The sequence below is a fragment of the Schistocerca piceifrons genome, chromosome 7, assembly GCF_021461385.2.
Source record: "Schistocerca piceifrons isolate TAMUIC-IGC-003096 chromosome 7, iqSchPice1.1, whole genome shotgun sequence".
NCBI classification, from domain to species: Eukaryota; Metazoa; Arthropoda; class Insecta; order Orthoptera; family Acrididae; genus Schistocerca; species Schistocerca piceifrons.
Window position 1 is genome coordinate 14,922,905 of NC_060144.1, and position 25,276 is coordinate 14,948,180.

The 25,276-nt window shown below is 39.9% G+C and overlaps 1 protein-coding gene across 2 annotated transcripts in view; it reads left to right on the forward strand.

The window, feature by feature from the left end:
- The window catches only part of LOC124804800 (ubiquitin carboxyl-terminal hydrolase 46), a 95,497-nt gene that overhangs the window by 65,354 nt on the left and 4,867 nt on the right, over window positions 1-25,276 (forward strand). For both annotated transcript variants that reach the window (XM_047265134.1, XM_047265136.1), the window contains exons 7-8: window positions 5,680-5,817; window positions 18,456-18,599. In XM_047265134.1, the coding sequence (XP_047121090.1) occupies window positions 5,680-5,817; window positions 18,456-18,599 (282 nt within the window). The remainder of the gene's footprint in view (window positions 1-5,679; window positions 5,818-18,455; window positions 18,600-25,276) is intronic.

A 25,276-nucleotide genomic window follows, 5' to 3' on the forward strand; every position in this document is an offset into this window, starting at 1 on the left:
ATTCCATAAAAAATTACATTTTTTTATCTATACCATATATTGGTCCCATTAATACTTACTTAATTAGAGTGGTATTTTTTCAAAGAATATGTCTACCAACATCTGTAAATGGTGTGTTGATATACAGCCCATTACAACCATTCGTATAGCATTACAATGCACACTGCGCCATGCTATGAAATTAACAGAGCTTTTCAATATATATTCAGATAATTTGTAGAATTAGTTGCTAATGAGATATGTTTTTTAATTTTCTTTCGAATTGGTAGGGATTCTCAAATTCTTGCTATATGTTACATGGGAGCTTGTTGAATTGTAATGTGACTGTGTAAATAAAAGTTCAAACAATGGAAAGTCCATCTTCTACATGATTCCAAAATCCACATACCTAATAATCCTGGACACCTCAAAGTAGTTGGTTATTGTGCCCCACCGAAATAATTTTGGCCCTCATGGACCAATACCTCCAAGCAATAGCCCAAACTCTAGCCTCCCACACAAAAGGCACCAACCACTTTCTTCATCAACTTTCCACCATCCCCACCCCTTTACCTCCTGGATCCCTATTTGTCATCGTTGATGTCACTTCCCTATACACAAGCATCCCTCATGACCATGGTCTTGCACTGTTGAACAGTACCTCTCCTCCTTCAGACTCCAAACTCAATACATCATACCTTGTACACCTTACTAACTTTATCCTAACTCACAGCTATGTTGCCTTTGAAGGTAAGGTATACAAACGAATCCATGGCACAGCCACGCCCAACGTCCTTCAGACTCCAAACTCAATACATCATACCTCGTACATCTTACTAACTTTATCCTAACTCACAGCTATGTTGCCTTTGAAGGTAAGGTATACAAACGAATCCATGGCACAGACGCGGATACCCACATGACACCGTCCAATGCCAACTTGTTATGGACCATCTAGAGGAAAGCTTCCCAGCCTCCCAAAACCTCAAACACCTGGTCTGTTTCAGGTTCATTCATAATATCTTCATTATGTAGGTTCAAGGCAAAGGCGTCCTATCTTCATTCTTTCATAACCTCAACACCTTCTCTCCTATCCGCTTCACCTGGTCCGGTCCTCCTCAACCAATTGTGCCACCTTGCTGACATTGATCACCTCCTCCTCTCGTCCATACCTCTGTCCACATTAAATGTACCAACAGTAACTGTGTTTCTACAGCTGTCATCCCTTTCATACCAGAAAATTTGTCCCATACATCCTAGCCACCCAGGGATGCTGTATCCGCAGTGACAAGAACTCCCTTGCACAATATTCCGAAGGTCTCACAAAGGCCTTCACGACAGACACTATCCCCCAGACCTAGCCTGCTTTAAAGAAAAATACCTATTCCAGTTGTGTCACAGGCTTATCCTACCCCATCAGAGGCAAGGCCACCTGTGAAAGAGCAGCCATGTCATATACCAGCTTTGCTGCAATCATTGCATAGGTGTATATCTATTGGTTTGACTACTAACCAAATGTCCACCAGAATGAATGGTCCCTGCCAAACTGTGGTCAAGAGCACAACATGCATCTGAACATAAAATGCTCGATTTCAATGGCTACTTCACAACGCAGGCCATCTGGATTCTCCTATCCATGATCAGTTTTTCTGAAGTATGCAGATGGAGGTTTCCTTACAACACATTCTCCATTCCCAAAATTATTCCAGCCTCAACCTACAATAACTTATTGTTCCCATACCCTGCACTCAACAGTTTCTGCCCCTCTCTGTTCTATCACCTCCTCCCTATTCGCTCCCCTCAATGTCATAATGTGCCACACACTGCCATTGCATCTATCAGTTTTTCCCCTTCTCTGTTCCTCTCCTTTCCCACACCCCACACTCCTTTTCCGTCCCCCAGAGCATCCTAATGCTGCAGCTGATAGCCTTGTCACATTCCATGTAGCCCTTGCACGCTCCGCCAGATAATAATCTACGTACCCCACTGTCCCTCCCTCTTCTCCGCCCCACTACAGACTGCTGCTTTCATTCAATGAAACTTGGATTCTGGCAGGAGCTGGTGGAGATATCAGCCATGTGTGCTTCCTTGTGTGAATGTGTGTTTTCTTTTCTCAACAAGGATACCGCCGAAAGCTAAATGTATAACAGCCTTTTTGTTGTGCCTGTCTGTGACTCAATGTCTCATGTCAGTTCAGCTGAAACTGACTTTTGTCATCAGCAACAAAAATCATTAAGGAGTATGTGTAATGGAAAATGAGTATAAGCATTTGGAGACCTGTAAAAAGGTGTCTACTAGATGTGCAGTTGTCTACTTTACACAATATTCTTATTGCTTGCTTCTTCTGGATGAAGACTTTCTTCACTTAGGGTGCAGTGCCCTTTTTGAAAATACAGTATTGGACAGGATAGTCACTGTAAATGGATTCAAAACGATATATTAATATAGCAACATGGAAATACAGAAAAATCCCATACAGATAACTGTTCAGTACGTTGAAACACGATGTTCAAAATAAATAGACAGACAGACAGACAGACAGACATAAAGAAATTTTCAGCATAAATTGTGCTGTTTAACAAAAATTGTAGTATGAAGCTATAACTACGGTCCACAAATGAAAAACTAGCAAACTTATGTAATAGACTATTTTAATAATTATAGTTAGTTAACTGTATGTGTAATATAATTGCAGGTCACTGATGAATTTTGGATATAAAAAATGAAACACATTTTGAATAAATCACATTTTTTCAGTTGCTCAACTCAGGATCGAAAAGGTAAAATCATTCTTGGAACCTAGTTTTTATGAGTTAGTAGTGATTTGGTACATTCCGAATAATACTAAACTGTTCATCTGTCATATTTATGCTTCATACAACAGTCCTTTAATTAGGGTAGCAGTTATCTACTTATAGTGCTTCAGTTGTCAAAATCTAAATGAAAGTTAAAATTGTGAAGGAAAGAAACTTGTCAGAAGTTTCTCCATGTAAATTATTTTGCAATCTCCTTAACGATACACCTTTTTTTAGTGGAACAATGTGCATTATTTGTGTTAACTGCTTTTTATTTTGATACAATCTTAACAAATAATGTAATACCATATAATACTTTAGCACCTATCTCTCTGTTGTTAGTTCATAAGGAGATAAGTGTGTGTGTGTGTGTGTGTGTGTGTGTGTGTTTCTTTTAACAATGCAAAGAAAAGTGACATATTTGTATAGTTGAGAGAGTCCTTATCTACAATGTCTTCTTTCTCCACATGTCACTGGAGAAGTGCTGTAACAAAGAAATGAAAATTGCAGGAGCTCTAGCTCTGCTGTAGAATGGATTGTATTGAGGCGAGGAGGGGGAAATGAATGGTTCATACATTTTTAGGTACAGTGACAAGTTGGTATGTGAAATGTGCTCTTAACTTCCAATTAGCACTGTGCGGAATCATTGGAAGTTAGATGCTCAAGCTTCAGTGAGTCAATAGATATGGAATACTGTAGGATTCAGTCAGTTGATCTGTGCTTTAGAGCTGCTAAGCAAAAATTTTACCCAACAAAATTGGATTTTTGACAGCTTATGGAACAAGAAACAGTGTAGATTGGTTGAGTGACAGGCAGACACAGTGAAAAAGATTACTAAACTTTTAGCTTTTGGTCCTCAAATTAAACATTGTGCAATATGAGTTTAGCTTTATTGTTTTGTATTATTGGCATTTGATGTACTTACCATGTACCCAGTTCTGCATTACATCAGCAGTACATTTGACGATTACAACAAATTTGTTAGTACATACATAGTACAAAGTAGTCAACAACAAATCATTACACATCATAGTACTAGACAACAAACTTAACTATTTTACGTTATTGAAGAAAGAGATGAAGAATAGCACAAAAACACTATTTTTGAGTGATACTGTGTCATTATCTTCTGGTAGTACAATGGATTTCAAAGGGTAAAGATTAAGCAATACGTAGAATTGGCACTCTCACCTGATACAGTCATATGGTACAGTAATTCTCCATTATTATTATTATTATTATTATTATTATTATTATTTCTTGATGAGAGAAGTGTGGTGACATTGTTGGAAAAATTGGTATTTTAATTTAGTCTCTCTCTTAGTTACTTGATGATCACTGTACCACTCACATGAAAGTAATGTGTGATAAGGTTAACCTGTTGATGTTGTCATAGTAACAAGTTGGGTAGTCTCTAGCACCTGTTCTGGCGAGATGACTGAGGAAGTTCCTGTGATGAATGATGTGTTCCTATACCAAATTCATTTCTTTTCCCTTTTTTAACCTACAAAATTAATTTGAATAAATATCTTTGTTACATAAGGAAGGTCTCTTTTACTCTGTAAGTTTCCTCAGTGGTATCAGATAAAATAAGCTGTAACGTATTGATTTGTAGTGATACACATGAACTGTAGAGAAATATCAGTGACAAAGAAATAGAACTTATTTCATAATCATCTGCCTCTCTGATAACTATCATCAAAGTTGATGAATAGTGAACCTTTGCATAAAGATAATCTTTGCATTAGAGCAGAGCAGTGATTTTTAGTTACCATAGAGCTTTGTTCATATGGAATAATTATTGATACACTTTTAACTTCAGATAATTTAACTGTATCAGGTTCTGAATGTTATGATAGTATCTGCATGAAAGACAGAAATCAAATACTGATTTTCTAGAAGCTGTGAAAAGTAGATACAGATTAAGGCCATTCTTTCCACATTTAACATTAAGTAGCCCACTTTCAAATGAGTCCACTGTGGATCGGCAGTACAGTTACAATAATTCCTAACGGCAGACTCATTTTGTAGATAAAAACACTTTTCGCTTGCAAACAGGAAGGGTTTTAAGAAAACTAAAGCAGTGAGACAGACAAGAAGCTTACATTGCAGTGGTGTAGATCAGGGGTGTCCAGCCTTTTAGCTTACCTGGGCCACATTGGAAGAAGACAAGTATTTTTGGGCTGCACTCAATATACTTAACACTAACAATAACCACTAGAAAAAAAAAAAGAAAAGAAAGTGTGATGGAACAATGAGAGAACTGCATTGTGTGGCAGGGTTTTCAAATTGACTTTATTCAAATTATCATAACTGTAAATAGAATCCTTTTTTCACTGATCTGTGATAGATACTCACTTCTTGGGCCACATTATTTGCTTTGGGCTGTGTGCGGCCCACACGCACCAGTTGGACACCCATTGTGTACGTAGTAAATATAATGCATTTCTATTAAGATATCAGGAGCGTGAGTGAAATTTATATACCTAAAGCCAACAGTATAATATCCTGAAGAAGAAAGTGTGTCAAAATTTGCATTACATGCTGAAATTAATTATATGCACACAATATCAGCATTGATCTAAATTGATGTGTAGTATGCACTATATAAACAATATATCTGGCAATAAAATTATAGCGATAGGACAATACCTCATTGTGTATGTGTTGCTGAAGACTTGATTAGTTTTATGTGTGTGTAACATCTTATTTTTAATGTATGGACATAATTTTTAGTGCCTAGCATCATGAATTCTTGCAAAATATTGAGTCAGAAAAATTGTGTCTTTACAAATGTGACTGTTGTTGTTTGATTCTTTTCTAAATGTCTTTTCCTTTTAGTCATTAAAATTATTTTCCAACACTGAAATTCCATAAGCTGTAATCACTGTTTTCTTAATTGCAGAAACGAATGCGTGTTAAGAAGTTACCAATGATATTGGCTCTTCATCTCAAAAGATTCAAATATATGGAGCAATATAACAGGCACATAAAGGTTTCTCACAGAGTTGTGTTCCCTCTTGAACTACGGTTATTTAATACGGTAAGGACTTAGATGCTGTTAAAATGACAGTCATAAAAAAACATTCATATGTTCATTTCAGTGGTAGTCTTTCAGACAAAAAGTGATGGACTTATTAATTTTGTAAGATTTAAAAATATAATTAATGTGACATAAAAAGAATTTTTCTTTTTAAAAAACTGATGGTTTCACAAATTACACTTATATGAATAAATGTTCTACTTGCAATCATTTACCATGATGTCTATTGTTGATTGTCATCAGTAATTGCAGTATTAACACTTTTCTGTGTGCACATCTCGTACAAATGTATTCGCTTGGTGCCGGCAGCACTAATTCCTATTACTTGGCTTTTCACCGGCCATTCTTGACATTATTGGGAGACTATAAATTGTTAAGTTTTACTAATCTCATCGTTAGTTCTCATAAGTTCTCAAACCTCTTCCTCTACTTTCATGAAATGTCGAAGATATACTTACCTAAATAAATAAAAAGTTTATTTGTTTCATATATTTGTTTGTTTGCATTGTCTTTGGTACTTAGTATTTCTCTTTCATATGATATGCAGCAAAACAGTCTCAAAGACGTAACACAACTCCACAAGACTTAAACATTAAGTTTGTTGTTGTTCTTTTTTTGTTTTTGGAATATTCATGGCAGTTTCTTCTTTTCCATTTATTCGTTTCGGAAATAAGTATTAGTTGGTGTTGGTTGATGTGACTAGGAAGTCTGTCAACCGGTTGATGTGACTGGGAAGTCTGTCAACCGGAACATGATGAGACGTGTGTGATGTAGTGGCAACTTCCAAGTTTTGCTCAGAAACAGGTACATGGTCTTTTATCCACAGGTCAGACACTTTCAATAAAAAATTATTAAATCGGAGACTCTTGTGTTCTGTATTGAAATACTGACATGTACGGAATGTTATGTTCCTTCTCCAGCATTGCAACAGTGAGCCATCAGTTGCAACTTACAGTGCAGCGGTGGGCTGCAAAGACGGGTTTCCAATTTTCTGCTGATAAGTGTGTGTGCGTTCATTTTATTTGTTCTCGTCATCCTTTTAATTTGCCTGCCTTGCATGTATGGGACACTACCCTACATTTTAGAGACACAATGTGGTTTCTGCGCCTCATGTTTGACTCCAGATTGTCATGGTTGCCACACCTGCGAGACTTGAAAGTCAGAACCTTGAAGGCACTGAACATCCTCAAGTGCCTCAGCCACAGGTCTTGGGGAGCGGAGAGGGCACATCTCCTCCAGATTTATTGGGCTTTTGTGTGTTCACGGCTGGACTACAGGTGCACGGTGTATGGGTCGTCATGGCCCTCTTATTTGTGGATCCTTGACGCTGTCCGCCATGTAGAGATTTGACTAACCACAGGTCCTTATCGGACTAGTCCCATACCCAGCCCCTGTGCTGAGGCAGGTTACCATCCGATGACACCTCCTGTTGGTGCGCCAGCCTTGTAAGTTTCTTGCAGCTGCAACCTCACCCACTCACCATATTATTGCTTGTCCGCCTCTTGAAGCACCTTTTTCCCAACCGCCCACGAGCCATGATGCCGTTAGGGATACGTGTGCTGGAGTACCTCGCTGTGGAGCCCATACAGCCCCAAATCCAGGGTTTTAACTGCCTGGTTACTGGAGAGGCCGAGCATGATTTTAGATTTGGTGCGGTACAAGAGAGACTGCACTCCTGCCTCCATTTTAATACAACATTTTGTGCCATTTTATCTGAGCACTATGACTATGTAGCTGTTTTTACAGATGGGTCGAAACAGGAGGATTCTGTTGGTTGCCCTATTGTTTTAACGGATCGTGTCCTCAAGGTCCAACTGCCTGAAGCATTTACTGTCATTGATGCAGAATTGTCTGCGATCTTGCGGGCACTGGAGCAAATAAGATGCTCTTCCCGTCCTAAATTTCTTTTCTGTTCCGATTCACTAAGTGACCTTCACTCACTGCAACATTTGTATCCAGCAGATAAAATAGTCCAGAACATCCAGGATGCCTTCCTCCAACTACGACGACTGGGCATGTTGGCATTGCTGGGAATGGAAAGATAGATCTCGCAGCCAAGGAGGCATGTCTGGATCCACAAGTATTTCAGTGTACCATCCCCCTGCATGCACTCATCTCACTGTTGGGCTCACAAGTCGTGTGTCAGTGGGAGGATGAGTGGCTGGAAATGACTGACAATAAGCTCAATTTAGTCAAGCCCACAACACGTATGTAGTGTACTTCTTTCCAGCCCCATAGACAGGACAAGGTTCTCCTCACTCAGCTTTGGATAGGCCACAGTCCTACGACACAGGGCTTCCTGCTCCGGCGAGAGGACCCTCCAATGTGTGGTACTTGTGGCGTCCAGGTCTCTGTGCGCCACATTTTATTGGATTGTGTTTTATTTTATTTTCTGACTTGCCAGCGGATCTGCCATCTCTTTTAGGAAATACTCAAATGAATGTGGTTAAAGTTTTAAAGTTCTGTGACTTGTCCAACATTTTTACCAAGATTTTAGGGAGAGGGTCTTAATTTGTTCACAGGTTGACTGGCTTGCCCATATTTTATGTAAGTGGCCAGCCAGTGACAGTTTCCTGTGGCATCCTTGACACTCCTTTCTTGTTTTTGTTAAGTTTTATTTTCTTATACATCATTTTTCATCTTTTCCCACTTTCTTTGTGTGTATGCTTCCCTTTTACTAAATTTGTCCACATTCTTTCTTTTAATGTGTGTCAGGGCACTGATTACCTTGACGTTGAGTGTCCGTAAGCCACAAAACACACACACACACACACACACACACACACACACACACACACACACACACCACTTTCTAGTAATAGCTTCTTTATGTAAACTGAAACAGAAGTGCTGCAAGTAACTTAATGCTCTATACTGCTTCAGCTGCACTTCCTGTAACACCAATCACTTTACCCTTTTATGACTTTATAAAGCTGTAATATACTATCCTGCTTGGACTATGGAAGCGTGGCATTTGGATCAGCAGTCCCATCAGTGGTATGTCCTTTAGATCAATGTCATCATGGGATCAGTTCCATAGCCAGTGTGTTTCGGAGGAGCCCATAGATTACCTCTGTACAGATTTGATGGCTCCAGCTATTATTTAACTGTACTATCCATGTACCTTTTGTCAAAGACCATCAAAAACACCAATCTCTCTTCCCAAATAAAAAGGATACTACCTCCACAAAAATGCCTATCCTCTCTGAACTATATGTGACCTTTCTGAATCCTCTTTCATGGTTATTCCCATGAACACACTCCTGCCCAAATCACTTCTTTTAGAAGAATTTTGTTGAGTGTATACACTGTCTTAACACAGTCTTCCAGAAAAAAAATAAAAAATGGAATTGACAGAGATCAAATTGAACTAAAAATGGAATCTATTATTATTTGATCATACAATAAAGAAGTAATACAAGATTTGACAATCATAAGCCATTTTCAAATTGAAAGTGACTGTAGACTTGGAAGACATGTAGAAAAAATAGTGCGAAAATTAGAAAGAAACCGACTCATCACCCAAGAGTTTATAAATGTAGATTGAGAGTATTTGTCTAAGAATTAGGACATATGCCAGATAAAAGCAAGATTATGCAGACATGGAAAAAAGGGCAATTACTTAACATAAGTATCAACCCAAACAAAAAGTCATTGTTGTTAAAAAAAACAATAGGAAAGAAAATAAGAAAATTTCAAATGGAATGAGATAGTTTTAAAGAGAAGACATGAATCTCAACCAAACAATAATAGGAACATGGCAGAACTAGCCAAGTTAAACGAAACTATTTGGAAGGAAATGTCTTCAGCAGAATGTGATAAGGTACAATGAAAATCTGACTAAAGGAACAATTTAAAAAAATGAGTGTAAAGGAAACTAAATGGAAATTTATGCTGGTTGACTTCAACATTTTGTCTGTTGGGATGGCACAATCAACAAGAGTAGAGAAAAAATTGTAGGAGCATTGAGAGATTTCTTGAAATGTCCATATAGTTCATGCAACCAAGTGAACAGAAGGTAGGTGGATCAGTGAAGTTCTTTCCTGGACTCAATAAAATAAGAAAGGGCTGAGACAAAGCCCTGGTGGAAATAGCTAGATGATAATAGAAAATGTTCAGAAGTAAAACTGAATGCATTCAGCTGAGACCCATAATGCCTGAAGAATCTAGCAGGGGTGTCTTACCCAGCAATGGATGGTGATAATGATAATAATAATTGTAGAAGATACTAAAGTATTAGTGTAAATCCCAAAGCATGTGGCAGAAAGTCTGCGAGTTTGAAGCGTCATAAAAAGCAGTAGAGTTTGTGCAATACTGCATATAGAAAGCCGGCTAAAGCCCAAAAATAACAATAGTCAGATCTTTGGGATGAACACATTTGTATAGCGAAAGGCTAAGCTAATGAAAATGGAAACAGCGTATTTGACAAAGCTGATAAGAAACTTGACCAATATAGGAATTGTCACTGCACTGCATGTGGCTTTGTTGAGGCAAGACTCAGTATCAAGCATTGGAAAATATGGGTTTGAATAACAATATGAATTGAGATATACTGTTACCACATAGATGAGGTTTTGAACAGTGGGCAGGCAAATTAAGTGAACTGTTAGGTACCTCTAGTTTTCGGACAAGGTCTTCTGTGGACACAAACCTGTGACTGCGTCTTTCTGCTGAGCAATAGACTCTCCGCCAGATATAACTGAAAACTTTAGAGAATTTCAGTTGGTTACTTATCTTCCCAATCATATTGTCATTATTGGAGGAGACTTTAGTCATCCAACAACTGACTGGAATAATTACAGGTTTGTAAGTGATGAATGTGAAAGATATTCTGTAAGTGACGTCAAAGATGCTCATGGATGACACAGACAAAACTGAAACTGATGGTAGTAAAGCAGATACCTTCTCTGAAATCAACCTAAAAAAGTGAGTTGGGGAGTCCACTGTTGGTGGAAGTATATGAAAAGTAAGAGGATGTCCATATTGAAACAGGTACCAGTGACCATGAGGCAGTTATAGCAACAATCATCACTAAAGTACAAACTGCAGCTGAAACAAGTGGTTAAAGTAACATGTTCAATAAGCTAGATAAAGAGACAAACATGTCATCACTCAAAGATGAACTTGAAACATTTACCTTTAGGCATGAGCATGTAGAACAACTGTAGCTCAAGTTTAAAATAATAGTTGACTGTACACTGGATTGGTATGTACCTAGTAGAATAATTGATTGTGAGTGGAGCCCTCCATTGTAAAAAAAATTTCTTAAATAACAGTGACTGCTGCATAACAGGTGAAGCATAGGGTTGTAGGTACAGGTATGATAAATGAAACACATTTGTCTATCAGAAGAGCAAACTGTGAAGCCTTCAGTGACTGTACAATAATCTTATTGAAGATGTCTCATAAAACTCTAAAGAAAGTCTTACCATATGCAAAGGCTGTCAGTGGCAAGAAAATTAGTGTCCAGGTACTTGTGGATAACACAGGGAAAAAATGAAATTGATGGTAGTAAAGCAAATGCTGAAATGCTGAATTAAGTTTTCAAATATTCATTGCAAAGGAAGGTACAGAAGTACTGCCCCAAATTACTTCTCACACCACTGCAAAGATGAGTGTTATAGATGTTAGTGTCAGTAGCGTCAAAAAGAATGCTAATAGAAGTGATAATGATAATTACCATCCTGTCTGTTTTATATCGATTTGTTTTAGAGTCCTAGAACAGATTTTGAGCTTAAAAGAACAGAATGATCTTGATGCCAAACCAGCATGGATTACAAAAATAACAGTCATTTCAAAATGAAAGTAGTGCTTTTCTTGTATGACATCCTAAAAGCCATGGATCAAAGCAGTTGGCTGGATGCAGTATTTCTTGACTACAAAAAAAAGTATTTGGTAGACCAATTACATCAACAAAAGTACAGTTATATGGGTTATAAAACAAAATTATTGACTGGATAGAAGATTTCATGGCAGGGATCACCAACAGAAGTAGAAGTAACTTCCAGCGTGCTCCAGGGAAGTGTGTTGAGACCCTTGTTACTCACATTGTATGTTAATGACTTGGCATACTATTTTATTAGTACCTTCGTACATTTTGTAGATGATGCAGTTATCTGTGAAGAAGTATTACATATAAAACAGCCTGCACAAATACCCAGTTGGGTGTTGAGTTTCCAAAATGATACAAAGATTGGCAACTGTATTTAAATTTTCAGAAATATAAAATTGTACACTTCACAGAATTGTAAAACAGTAACATCAAACAGCAATAATATCAATGATTCACTAACAGACACGTGGGTGTGGGTGTAAATCATCACATACGAGGTGCATTCAAGTTCTAAGGCCTCCGATTTTTTTTCTAATTAACTACTCACCCAAAATCGATGAAACTAGCATTACTTCTCGACATAATCGCCCTGCAGACGTACACATTTTTCACAACACTGACGCCATGATTCCATGGCAGTGGCGAAGGCTTCTTCAGGAGTTTGTTTTGACCACTGGAAAATCGCTGAGGCAATAGCAGCACGGCTGGTGAATGTGCGGCCACGGAGAGTGTCTTTCATTGTTGGAAAAAGCCAAAAGTCACTAGGAGCCAGGTCAGGTGAGTAGGGAGCATGAGGAATCACTTCAAAGTTGTTATCACGAAGAAACTGTTGCGTAACGTTAGCTTGATGTGCGGGTGTGTTGTCTTGGTGAAACAGCACACGCGCAGCCCTTCCCGGACGTTTTTGTTGCAGTGCAGAAAGGAATTTGTTCTTCAAAACATTTTCGTAGGATGCACCTGTTACCGTAGTGCCCTTTGGAACGCATTGGGTAAGGATTATGCCCTCGCTGTCCCAGAATGTGGACACCATCATTTTTTCAGCACTGGCGGTTACCCGAAATTTTTTTGGTGGCGGTGAATCTGTGTGCTTCCATTGAGCTGACTGGCGCTTTGTTTCTGGATTGAAAAATGGCATCCACGTCTCATCCATTGTCACAACCGACGAAAAGAAAGTCCCATTCATGCTGTCGTTGCGCGTCAACATTGCTTGGCAACATGCCACACGGGCAGCCATGTGGTCGTCCGTCAGCATTCGTGGCACCCACCTGGATGACACTTTTCGCATTTTCAGGTTGTCATGCAGGATTGTGTGCACAGAACCCACAGAAATGCCAACTCTGGAGGCGATGTGTTCAACAGTCATTCGGTGATCCCCCAAAGCAATTCTCTCCACTTTCACGATCATGTCGTCAGACCGGCTTGTGCGAGCCCGAGATTGTTTCGGTTTTTTGTCACACGATTCTGCCTTTATTAAACTGTCGCACCCACGAACACACTTTTGACACATCCATAACTCCATCACCACATATCTCCTTCAACTGTCGATGAATTTCAATTGGTTTCACACCACGCAAATTCAGAAAACGAATGATTGCACGCTGTTCAAGTAAGGAAAACGTCGCCATTTTAAGTATTTAAAACAGTTCTCATTCTCGCCGCTGGCAGTAAAATTCCATCTGCCGTATGGTGCTGCCATCTCCGGGACGTATTGACAATGAATGCCGCCTCATTTTAAAACAATGCGCATGTTTCTATCTCTTTCCAGTCCGAAGAAAAAAAATCGGAGGCCTTAGAACTTTAATGCACCTCGTAGGTAAGGCAGATGGCAGGCTTTGATTCATTGGCAGAATATTGGGGAAAATGCTGCTTACAAATCACTTGTGCATCCCATTGTAGAATACTTCCGAAGTTGGTGGCCCCCTAGCTGAAATAATACTAACAGGATATTGAACTTGTACAAAGAAAGGTGCCATGAATGATCACAGGTTTTTTAAATCATGATAAATGTTGAAAGCTTGAATTGGCAGGCTCTTGTAAACACACACCAGTTGCCTCCTGTGAAACTGTTTACAAACTTTCAGGAGCAAATCACTCCTGTACGGACTGTAAAGACAAGATTAATTACTGCATGCACAGAGGCAGTTAAGCAGTAGTTCTTTGTACCTTCCATGTACTACACACGTACAGGAAGAAATCCAAACATGTGGTACTGTATTAAATTTACTCTGTCATGCATTTCAGACTGATTTGCACACACTTCTGCACTGCAACTGGGTCATTCTCTGCCATCAATCTCCCGTTTTCCTCTCCAACCCTTGCTCTCACACTGCTCAGTGGGAAGTGGATGGTGACTTGCACAGAAGTGATCACTCCCTGATCTGCATTCACTTGCCAGATGGAGTGGAACCTGAAAGGAAACTGCTGCTATGGGTGCTCAGTAGAGGAGACTGGCCACTTCATAATCAGCTAGCGCAGTTTGAACATTGTATCAATGTTCAGGAACAGGTGGATCATATTACCAAAATAATTCACCACGCTGCTGAAGCATCCATTCCACAGTCCGCTGGACAACTGAAGAGGCAGCCTGTCCGTTGGAGGAGTGCCGAATGCACTCTGCAATCAGGACTAGGTTTGTGGCTCTGTGTAGCTTCAAGTGTTGGCCAACTGCAGAGATGCTTGCACCCTTTCGATTGGCGAGGGCAAAAAGTCGCCAGATTTTTCGAGTGAGTGAGAAGAGGTCATGGCAACAGTTCCTGACCAGCATTAATACCACCTTAATCGTTCCATGAAGAGTTCCTTTGTGTGGGAGACCATAAGGAGAGTTTCTGGAAGTGGAGGAGGTGCCACATGACTGCCACCACTCTCCAAACCAATCTGCGAGACATTGGCCAGACTTATGGCAGCCTATATTGTCACAGTTACTGCAACTGCCAGTCAGGATATAGGTTTCCAGAACCATAGAGCAGTTGCTAAGAGGAGGAGTGTGGACTTCTGGTCCACCGCTGGTGAAGATTACAACTGCCACAGGCATTAGGAGTGTTAGTGTAAAGGGAGGTGGCATCAGTAGTGACAAGCAGGGCACCATGTGATAAAGGGACAGGAACTGTGGAGAGTTGGTGGAGGAAATGTTTGGTAGGAGGGTAGGTTTTGGGTAATTGGTTTGCCACTATTGAACACTTCCTTTCCCAATGCCTGAAGGATTCCAGACCAACAACCTCCTTGCTAGTCACCACGACCAACTATATCACCACCCACAATTACTTCTCCTTTGAAGGCATTACCTACAAACAAATCCGGGGTACAGCTGCAGGCACCTGCTTGGCACCATCCTATGACAACATATTTGTGAGCCATCTAGAGGAATCCTTCCTAAACCCCCAGAATCCTAAACCCTTCACCTGGTTCAGATTCATTGATGATATCTTTGTGATCTGGATCGAGGATGAGGACACCCTATCGACATTCCTCCAGAACCTCAACAACTTCTGCCCCATTTGCTTCACCTGATTCTACTCAACCCATCAAGCCACCTTCCTAGATGTTGACCTCCACCTCAAAGATGGCTGCATCAGTACCTCTGTCCATATCAAACCTACTAACCACCAGCAATACTTCCACCTAGACAGCTGCCACCCGTTCCATACCAAGAAGTCTCTTCTGTACAGCCTAGCCACCCATGTTGTCACATCTGCAGTGACGAGCAGTCCCTCTCGAAATATACTGAGGGTGTCACTGAAGCCTTTACAGACCATAATTATCCTCCCAACCTTGTACAAAAACAAATCTCCTGTGCCTTATCTTTCCAGTCTCACCGTCCGGCCCCTCATAACTCAGTACCACCCAGGACTGGAGCAACTGAATTACATTCTCCGCCAGGGTTTCAACTACCTCTCGTTGTGCCCTGATATGAGAAATGTCCTGCCCACTATCCTTCTCACCCCACCCACAGTGGTATTCCGCTGTCCACCAAACCTACACTATATACTCTTCCATCCTTACACAACCCCTGCTCACAATCCCTTACCTCATGGCTCATACCCCTGTAATACACCTAGATGCAAGACCTGTCCCATACATCCTCCCACCACCACCTACTCCAGTTTGCTCACAAACTTCACCTATCCCATCAAAGGCAGGGCTACCTGTGAAACCAGTCATGTGATCTACAAGCTAAGCTGCATCCACTGTACCGCATTCTATGCGGGCGTGCCAACTAACAAGCTGTCTGTCCACATGAATGGCCACCGACAAACTGTGGCCAAGAAACAAGTGGACCACCCTGTTGCTGAGCACACTGCCAAACATGACATCCTTCAGTTCAATGACCACTTCACAGCCTGTGCCATATGGAGCTTTCCCACCAACACCAGCTTTTCTGGATTGCACGGATGGGAACTTTCCCTGCAGTACATCCTACATTCCTGTAACCTTCCTGGCCTCAACCTTCATTAGTCACTGACCTCACCCATCCAGTCCATTCACTGTTCGCATTCCAGCACACACAGCCATCATTCCACCATCATACCAAGTTTGTTTACTTCTCTCCTTTCCCGCTATTTCCCCCTGCCCCCACCCCCCTCCTCACCTCTCCTCTGCCCTCTGTCTAACTAGCAGCACTTCACTGTCTGCCACCCCTACCATACTACTATCCCTCCCCCACCACCCCAGCCTCCTCCTTACCTCCACCCAGTTGTTACTCCCATCATGCACTGGTGCTACTGCTCACAGTGTGGTTTCAGTTGCCTGAGACTGCAGTCGTCTTTGTGTGTGTGTGTGTGTGTGTGTGTGTGTGTGTGTGTGTGTGTGTGTGTGTGTCGCCTATTGTTGACGAAGGCCTTATGGGCCCAAACCTTTATTTGTGACAATCTTTTGTTGTCTCTATCTGCAACTCAGCATGTCTGCTGAGCAGCTTTCCTTTTCATGATATTGTTAAATTCCATCCTGGATTTTCCATTGTTTGATATTTTAACAGCGTGCATTTTATACCTTGATGCAAGGGCAGAAACAAATATTGACGGGGATGTGCCCTGTGTTTTAGCTGATGATGAGACGAGTGTGATTTAAAGTTTTATGATGTGTCTGGGCTCTGGCCTAAGTTTTTAGGCTGGAGGTTTTATTGTGTTGCAGAGTGACTGGCTCCTCCTTTTTTATTCTTGCTGTCAGCCAGCCACAGGCATCTGCTGTATTGTTTTATCTCCTTATGCCACTTTCTTCCTATTTAGTTAATGTTTTAATATTGTCGTGATATTTTGTTCCGTGCTTCTGTTTGTGCACACACATAGTTTTCCAACTTTTGTTACCTTCATTTTCCTTGCTGTTTTATACTACTGTTTAGTGTATTTTACCGACACTCATCTCAAACTGTTTCTCGCAGGCGCTGAAGACCTTGCTGTTGTGCGCCCATACCACCATTGTGATACCAGCCATCATAATGTGACTCTAGTAGTTTAATATTTTTGCCACAAGGTGAAATTTTAAGATTATTGTGGAAATGATATTTTATCAATATCTTCATAAATCTTCTTTTCTTTTTTTGTCACTGAGAGTATTAGATTTCTCTTTTATTGCACACTGAGGTGTTTCGGAATGACGACTTAACTGAAACATACAGAGAGATTGAGATACAGAGCATTAAACAATTTAAATAGATTCTTTATTCATTTCAAGTTCTCATACATGGGCTAAATTTCAGCTAAATATAAACTAAATATTTTGGTTTCGGAATACGTGATATGACAGTTTAATATGTAAGAATTACTGACTGATTTGGATTTCGTTCCAGAGAATACCTCAATTAAGGTACTGGCTCAAGTTTTCTGTGGGTTCTCAAAATTACTTTGAGTGAATGCCAGAATGGTACATTGAAGCAGAAGCTTTTGTGTTCCATCCTAAATGTCATAGATCTCAACCTAACACCTCTCTCTAACAACCTCATCTTCTCTGGGACACGGAGTGCTAATTTTTTTCCCTTCCTTTCGGTTTACAACTCAAATCATTTTCTACTTTTGTATACATTCTACATATTAATTAAAACAATAAGACCATTGATACGGCAATGTGAGTTGAAATCAAGAACTGGCAGTGGTTGACTGAAGAAATGGCAGCTCTTCATTCAGCAGCAAGTGGTACTATTTTATGGAAGGATTTTGAGCTGCTATTAAGTAGTGGCAGTACTGTTCCTCCTTCAGTTCACAATATAGTAGGTCTCGTGTGCAGTTAGACACTTACACATCCCAAATCCAGAAGCCATAATATCAAATCAGTGGTTTAGAAACAGATTAATAATAAAATGGTAAAAAGTCATACTCACCAAGAGCTTGCATTTAAACTTAATCAGATTATTTGTTCTTCCTGTACTACTGTTACCTGTTGACAAAGGATATGGTTACAAGAATGTTACACATATCATCATCTATTTTGTATTGCTATTGCCCCCTACCTCTGTCAATTTAAAGGAGACATTTTCTTGTTCATTACTTGTGTGTTCACTCTATATTGGTTCCATCATTCTGCCATGACAACAATATCACAGAAGTTGCATTGTCTTACAGTTATTTTAATTTGTTAAATTTTGAGACATAAAGGAGCCTAAAAATAAAGTTGAAGCCTCTTTCTTTTGGTTTAGATGGTGAACCCATAGGAAAGTAATTGTAATAATAGGTGGCTGTACATAAGTTTCTCTCTCTCCCCCTCTTTCCTTACTCCGCTCCCTCCCCCCCCCCCCCCCTCTTTCCTTCTCTCTTTTAAAATGGAGTCCTGTAAAACAAACAATTTTACATGTGTGTGTATATTTTTGCAATTGCAGTCAGATGATGCTGTGAATCCTGATCGTCTGTATGATCTGGTTGCTGTTGTTATTCACTGTGGAAGTGGTCCAAACAGAGGCCATTACATTAGCATTGTTAAAAGCCATGGATTCTGGTTACTGTTTGATGATGACATGGTTGATGTAAGTACTGAATTTCTCTTCTAGTGTTATAAGATAATTTACAGATTATCAATTAGACAACTTTTTTCTTTCAGTCATGTGATAGCCAAATTCATATTGCCGCACTTATTGTTCTCAATGTAAGACCAGTGACGTGTCAGTAAAATGCAGGTCAAACAGTCCTTGTAATTTTGCTTGTCTCTCCAGTTTTGACTTATACATAGTATGCAGTTTTTGTTTGCTGCTTCATAATAATTTGCTGCTTCATAATCATTTAGCGGGTAGTGGTAAGAGTGAGTTCTGCTGCTTCGTTGTAGACTGTGAAGAGTGGAAAGTTAAGCTCAGCCTCACCCCTGTGTAGTAGTACTTGAAAGTGAAGTCAAATTTCTTATACTGTGATTAGAAGCACCTACCAAGGTACAGATCCAATGAAAACGTAATAGTACTTAAATCTCTCCCCCCCCCTCTCTCTCTCTCTCTCTCTCTCTCTCTCTCTCTCTCTCTCTCTGTCTCTCTCTCTCTCTCTCTCTCTCTCTCCCCAAGATGAGCCTTCTGGAGATTTTGGAACTACTGGGCAGCAGATAGTGCCTGTGGTATACCATGTGCCAGTTTGTAATGTATAATATAAAATACACATAAAGCATTAAACAATGTTACTCTGTCTACTAGTGAGCTGTGGTTGCAGTTCCAAAGAAGAAAACTGAAGCTATTGCAAGAGACACTCCAGAAGTTGAGATGTACAGAGAAACGTCCTCAAAGCTGATGTAGATCGTGATTTATTTTTCTGTTGTTATAAAAAGGCTGAACTTAATTTCTCACATGCAGGAGGCTTACTAGACAATGTCTATTCTCGTGTTTAGCCACATTAAAGACTTAGTACTTGTGTGCAACAATTTGTCTACTGATTCAGTCATCTTCACATGCTGCGAGTGCTATTCTGATGTGTGTCAATCACACTGAGAGATTTTGTTAGTGTCACACCTATGTTTAAATCTGGCTTGACGTAGGTCACCTGCTGTGCAAAGCTCAGCCACAGAGCATAAAACTGCACGCATGCTGCCTGAGGCTCAACATGTCTCGGAAGTGCTTGGTAGAGCACAGCATTTCATTTAACAGTGCAGTGGCATCTTTCAGTTAGCATGGCTTACTTCAGTTTTTCAGAATTGTGATATCGGTGCTGTTTATCCTTTACTACTTGTTCACCATATAAAGGGAATTCACAGGTTCACTGGCTGTTTGCACAAAAAGAAGTAGTTTAGCGATCTATCGTAATTGGATAAAGGTTTTGAGAACACTGCTAATCTTAAATCTGTTTTTGAGACCATTTGTTAATTCATTTGGAAGTGTCCTTGTGCATGTGTAGATGGAACTAATCAGTCTTCAATACATTTCCCATTTAAAAGACAAATTCTTTTACATTGAAACTGTTCTACAGTTCTACATTTTCTCAAGAAGAGCATCTGTCTCCATAATGAGGTTGCATATGTGATACAATACTTCGATATGTACAGGAGTGGCATTTTTTGGTTATGAAAATAAAGAAGTCACAACTACATGGCAACGTAAGTGCCAAAAACCTACGTGAGTGGCTATGTCTTCCCATAGCTCGACAGTTTGTACCAGATAAAAATATTAGTATGTCTTCATTGTACCAAAAATAAATAATACTGAAAATTTGTCGGTTTGTTTGTCAGCTTACAAAACCCTCGTTTGACCAATACTTCAGCATTGCTCGTCAGTGTAGGATCTGTACAAGATTGAATTGATAGAGGAATAGAGAAGATCCAAAGAACCGCAGATTTTGTTAGTTTCATTTAGTAAGCATGAAAGCGTCACGGAGATGACCAGTCAACTCCAGTGCAGGTATGATGAGAGAGGAGCTCTGCTTCATGGTGTAGTTTACTGTTAAAGTTCATGGAGTGTGCCTTCCTAGAAGAGTCAATAAATATGTTGTTTCCTTCTTTGTATACATCACAGAAAGAAAAGGAAGATAAAATTAGAGAGATTCGAGCCCACATAGAGGCTTTCTAGCAGTTCCCACAAATTATTCGCAGTGGGAACAGGAAAGGGATTGAGTAACAGTGGTACACAAACTACCCTCCACTTTGTGCCACAAGGATGTAGATTTAGGTCTCTCATGTTGAGAAATGTGAAACCAAGCCACCACTTACAAGCTGTTCAGTGTTCCTTGCATGACTGTATTTCCATCTAAATGCAGCATGTTCACAATTTCTCTCTCTCTCTCTCTCTCTCTCTCTCTCTCTCTCCCTCTCTCCTTCTTCCTATCCCGCCACTCAGTCGGATGACAGAATTCTTGGCCGTCCTTGTGCTACGCCATTTGATGTGAATTATTTTCTGATATCTTTCCAAATTTTGTGTAACATAATTCCACTTTCTGAAGAAGAGAAATTTGTTAACATCGAGTATAGGTTTAAATGTCAGGAAGTCGTCTCTGAAAGTATTTGTATGGAGTGTAGCCGTGTATGGAAGTGAAACATGGACGATAAATAGTTTGGACAAGAAGAGAATAGAAGCTTTCGAAATGTGGTGCTACAGAAGAATGCTGAAGATTAGATGGGTAGATCACAAAACTAATGATGAGGTATTGAATAGAATTGGGGAGAAGAGAAGTTTGTGGCACAACTTAACTAGAAGAAGGGATCGGTTGGTAGGACATGTTCTGAGGCATCAAGGGATCACCAGTTTAGTATTGGAGGGCAGCGTGGAGGGTAAAAATCGTAGAGGGAGACCAAGAGATGAATACACTACACAGATTCAGAAGGATGTAGGTTGCAGTAGGTAGTGGGAGATGAAGAAGCTTGCACAGGATAGAGTAGCATGGAGAGCTGCATCAAACCAGTCTCAGGACTGAAGACCACAACAACAACAATTCCACTTGCATATTTTTGCTCCAATGGATGAGAAAGCCAGCAATATCGCAAACTTTGCTCAAATAAATAGGTTTTCAAATGTCTGTTTAGACCAAATTCTTGGGAAATAACTGTTTGCAGGTTGACATCTGTGTATTTGAAGTTGAACATTCTGGCACAAATAATGTAAAAATTAATCCTCTCAGTTATTTATTTTACTTACATGTCAAGTTATGTAGGACCAAATTGAGGAGCAAATCTCACAGGTCATGGAACATGTCAGTACATGAAATTACAACTTAAAAGTAATAACAGATAAAAAAATAGAATGTTCATGAACCCGAAAAAAGTAAAGCCGTAAGCTTAAGTAAACACAGTCAACAATGCAACAAGAATAGGCTTAATTTTTCAAGGAATTCCTCGACAGATTAGGAAGAGTGACGCTCGAAGAAACTCTTCAGTTTCAATTTGAAAGCGCATGGAATACTGCTAAGATTTTTGAATTCTTGTGGTAGCTTATTGGCAATTGATGCAGCAGTCTACTGCACACTTTTCTGCACAAGAGTTAAGGAAGTCCGATCCAAATGCAGGTTTGATTTCTGCCAAGTATTAACTGAGTGAAAGCTGCTTATTCTAGTGAGTAAGCTAATATTGTTAACAAGAAGACAGTAAGGGAAATATACACACATCAAAAAAAGTTTTGCATAACCTCGGTTCTGAGAGTTCAGGAAACTGTACAGAAATTTGGAATAGAGATCAACATAAACATCATTTCCGCCGTTTTTATTGCTCATGAAAACCACACATTGCATGTTGTACCACCATACAGTAAGAACTTCAGAGGTGCTGGTCCAGATTGCTGTACACAGCAGTACCTCCAATACCCAGTAGCACATCCTCTTGCATTGATGCCTGTATCTGTTGTGGCATACTATCCACAAGTTCATTAAGATATTGTTGGTCCAGATTGTCCCACTGCTCAAGGCGACTCGGCATAGATCCCTCAGAGTGGTTAGTGGGTCACATCGTCCGTAAACAACTCTTTTCAATCTATACTAGGCATGTTCAATAGGGTTCATGTCTGGAGAACATGCTGACCACTCTAGTCGGGCGATGTTGTTATCCTGAAGGAAGGCATGTCGTCAACAGTTCCTGTCGCTTTGTATCTCCTCAATGTCCAAACAACATCGCTTTGGTTCACTCAATGACACCTGGACACTTCCCTTGTTGAGAGCCCTTCCTGGCACAAACTAACAATGCAGACATGATTGAACTGCAGTATTGACCATCTAGGCATGGTTGAACTACAGACAACACAAGCCATTTACTTCCTTTCTGATGGAATGACTGGAACTGATCAGCTGTTGGACCCCCTCCATGTAATAGGCGCTGCTCATGCGTGATTGTTTGCATCTTTGGATGGGTTTAGTGACACCTCAGAACAGCGAAAGGGACTGTGTCTGTGATACAATATCCACAGTCAATATCTGTCTTCAGGAGTTCTGTGAACCGGGGTGATAGAAAACTATTTTGATGTGCATATATTGCAAGGTCAATGTCAAAATACCCAGACTCATGATCAGGGGTCGACAAGAGGTTAGTGAACTTGCACCACTTATTGCCGAAACCACCCGTTTCTCAGCTAAAAATATCCTTTTAGGTTGGAAAGAGTTACCCCAAAATATAATACCATACGACATAAGCAAATGAAAATAAGCCAAGTAGACTAATTTTCATGTCGAACAATTACTCACTTCAGATACCATTCGAATAGTAAAAATGGCAGCATTAAATCTTTGAACAAGATCCTGAATATAGGCTTTCCAGGACAGTTTAGTATCTATCAGAACACCTAGAAATTTGAACTGTTCAGTTTCACTAATCATATGCCCATTTTGTGAAATTAAAAGGTCAGGTTTTGTTGAATTGTGTGTTAGAAACTAAATCTGATTCTTACTGTAATTTAGTGTTAGTTTATTTTCTACAAGCCATGAACTTAGATCATGAATGACACTATTTGAAACTGAGCCAGTGTTGCTAGGGTCATCAGCAAACAGAAATATTTTAGTTACCCGTAATACTAGAGGGCATATCATTTACATAAATGAGGAACAGGAGTGGCCACAACACTGATCCCTGGGGCACCCCTCATTTGGCCATACCCCACTCAGACCCTACATCACAGCCATTCTCAACATTGTGAATAATGACCTTTTGCTGTCTGTTGTTAAAGTAAGGTGTGAACTAATTGTGAGCTATTTTCCGTATTCCGTAATGGTCCAACTTCGGAGAAATATTTTGTGATCAACACAGTCAAACGCCTTAGTTAAATCAAAAAATATGCCTAGCATTCAAAATCTTTTGTTGAACCCATCCAGTACCTCGCAGAGAAAAGAGAATATAGCTTTTTCAGTTGTTAAGTGACTTCTAAAGCCGAACTGTACATTTGATAGCAAATCGTGTGATATAAAATGATCAGTTACCCTTACATACACAGCCTTTCCAATAACTTTAGCAAACACTGATGGCATAGAAATAGGTCTAAAATTATCTACATTATCACTTTCTCCCTTTTTATAAAGCAGCTTTACTACTAAGTACTTTAATCATTCAGGAAACTGATCATTCCTAAAGGAAAAATTACAAATATCGCCAAATACAGGGCTAACATGTGCAGCACAGTACTTTAATATTCCGCTAGGCACTCCATCACATTTATGAGAGGCCTTAGTCTTCAGTGATTTAATTATTGACTCAATCTCCCCCATGTATGTATCACAAAGGAATATTTCAGACGTCAATCTTGGAAAGGTATTTTCCAAGAGGGTTATATTATTTCCTGTAGAAACGAAATTTTTATTTCATTCACCAGCAATGCGCAGAAAATGATTGTTAAATACAGTACATACGAGAGGGGACCCAAAACTAACTGGAATCGTAATGCTGCACATCTTGTACTTGTAGTAGCAGAGTGCGACCAGAGGGTTGTAGTAGGAGCTCTGCCGAGTCATTTTGCCACACGGCGTCACCCAACCGTGAGAAGTGTGGTTTCTTCGGCAGTTCTTTGAGTGTGCATACAGTGCAGACGTGACACGAGGAAATGGCTAGTTCTTACGAACAACGTGTGGCAGTGAAGTTTTGTTTCTAGCTCGGCAAGAATGCAGCAGAAACTGTTACAATGATTCAGACAGCCTACAAAGACCATGCTCTTAGTAAAACGCAAGTCTACGAATGGTTTTCTTGGTTTAAAAAGGGAGAAATGGTGGTTGAAGATCAGCCCCGTTCGGATTGACCTTTAACTGCTTGAAGCGAAGACAACATCGACAAAATCCATGATCTCATCAGTGAAGATCGATGCAGGACAATCGACCAGCTTGAGAACTTGTCCAGGTTGTCCTGGTGCTCAATTCAGCACTTCTTGACTATCGATTTGAGGATGCGAAGAGTGGCAGCAAACTTCATGCCGAAGCTTCTTACCAGAGATCAAAGGGATCATCGCGTTCAAGCCTGTCCCGAAATGGAGGATGTGTTCGAAGATGATCCACATTTTTTTCAACAAAATCATTACAGGTGATGAGTCATGGTGCTATGGGTACGATCCAGAAAGTAAACAACAGTCATCACAATGGAAGTCACCTGGCTCACCTTGACCAAAAAAAGCTTGACAAGTGAAATCAAATGTGAAAACGATGTTGATCAGTTTTTTTACATCAAAGGGATCGTACACTCTGAATTTGTCCCTGAAAACCAGACAGTAAACCAACAATTCTATTTGGAGGTTATGAAACGGCTTCGCAGAAGTTTGTCGCAAAAACATCTGGTTTTGTG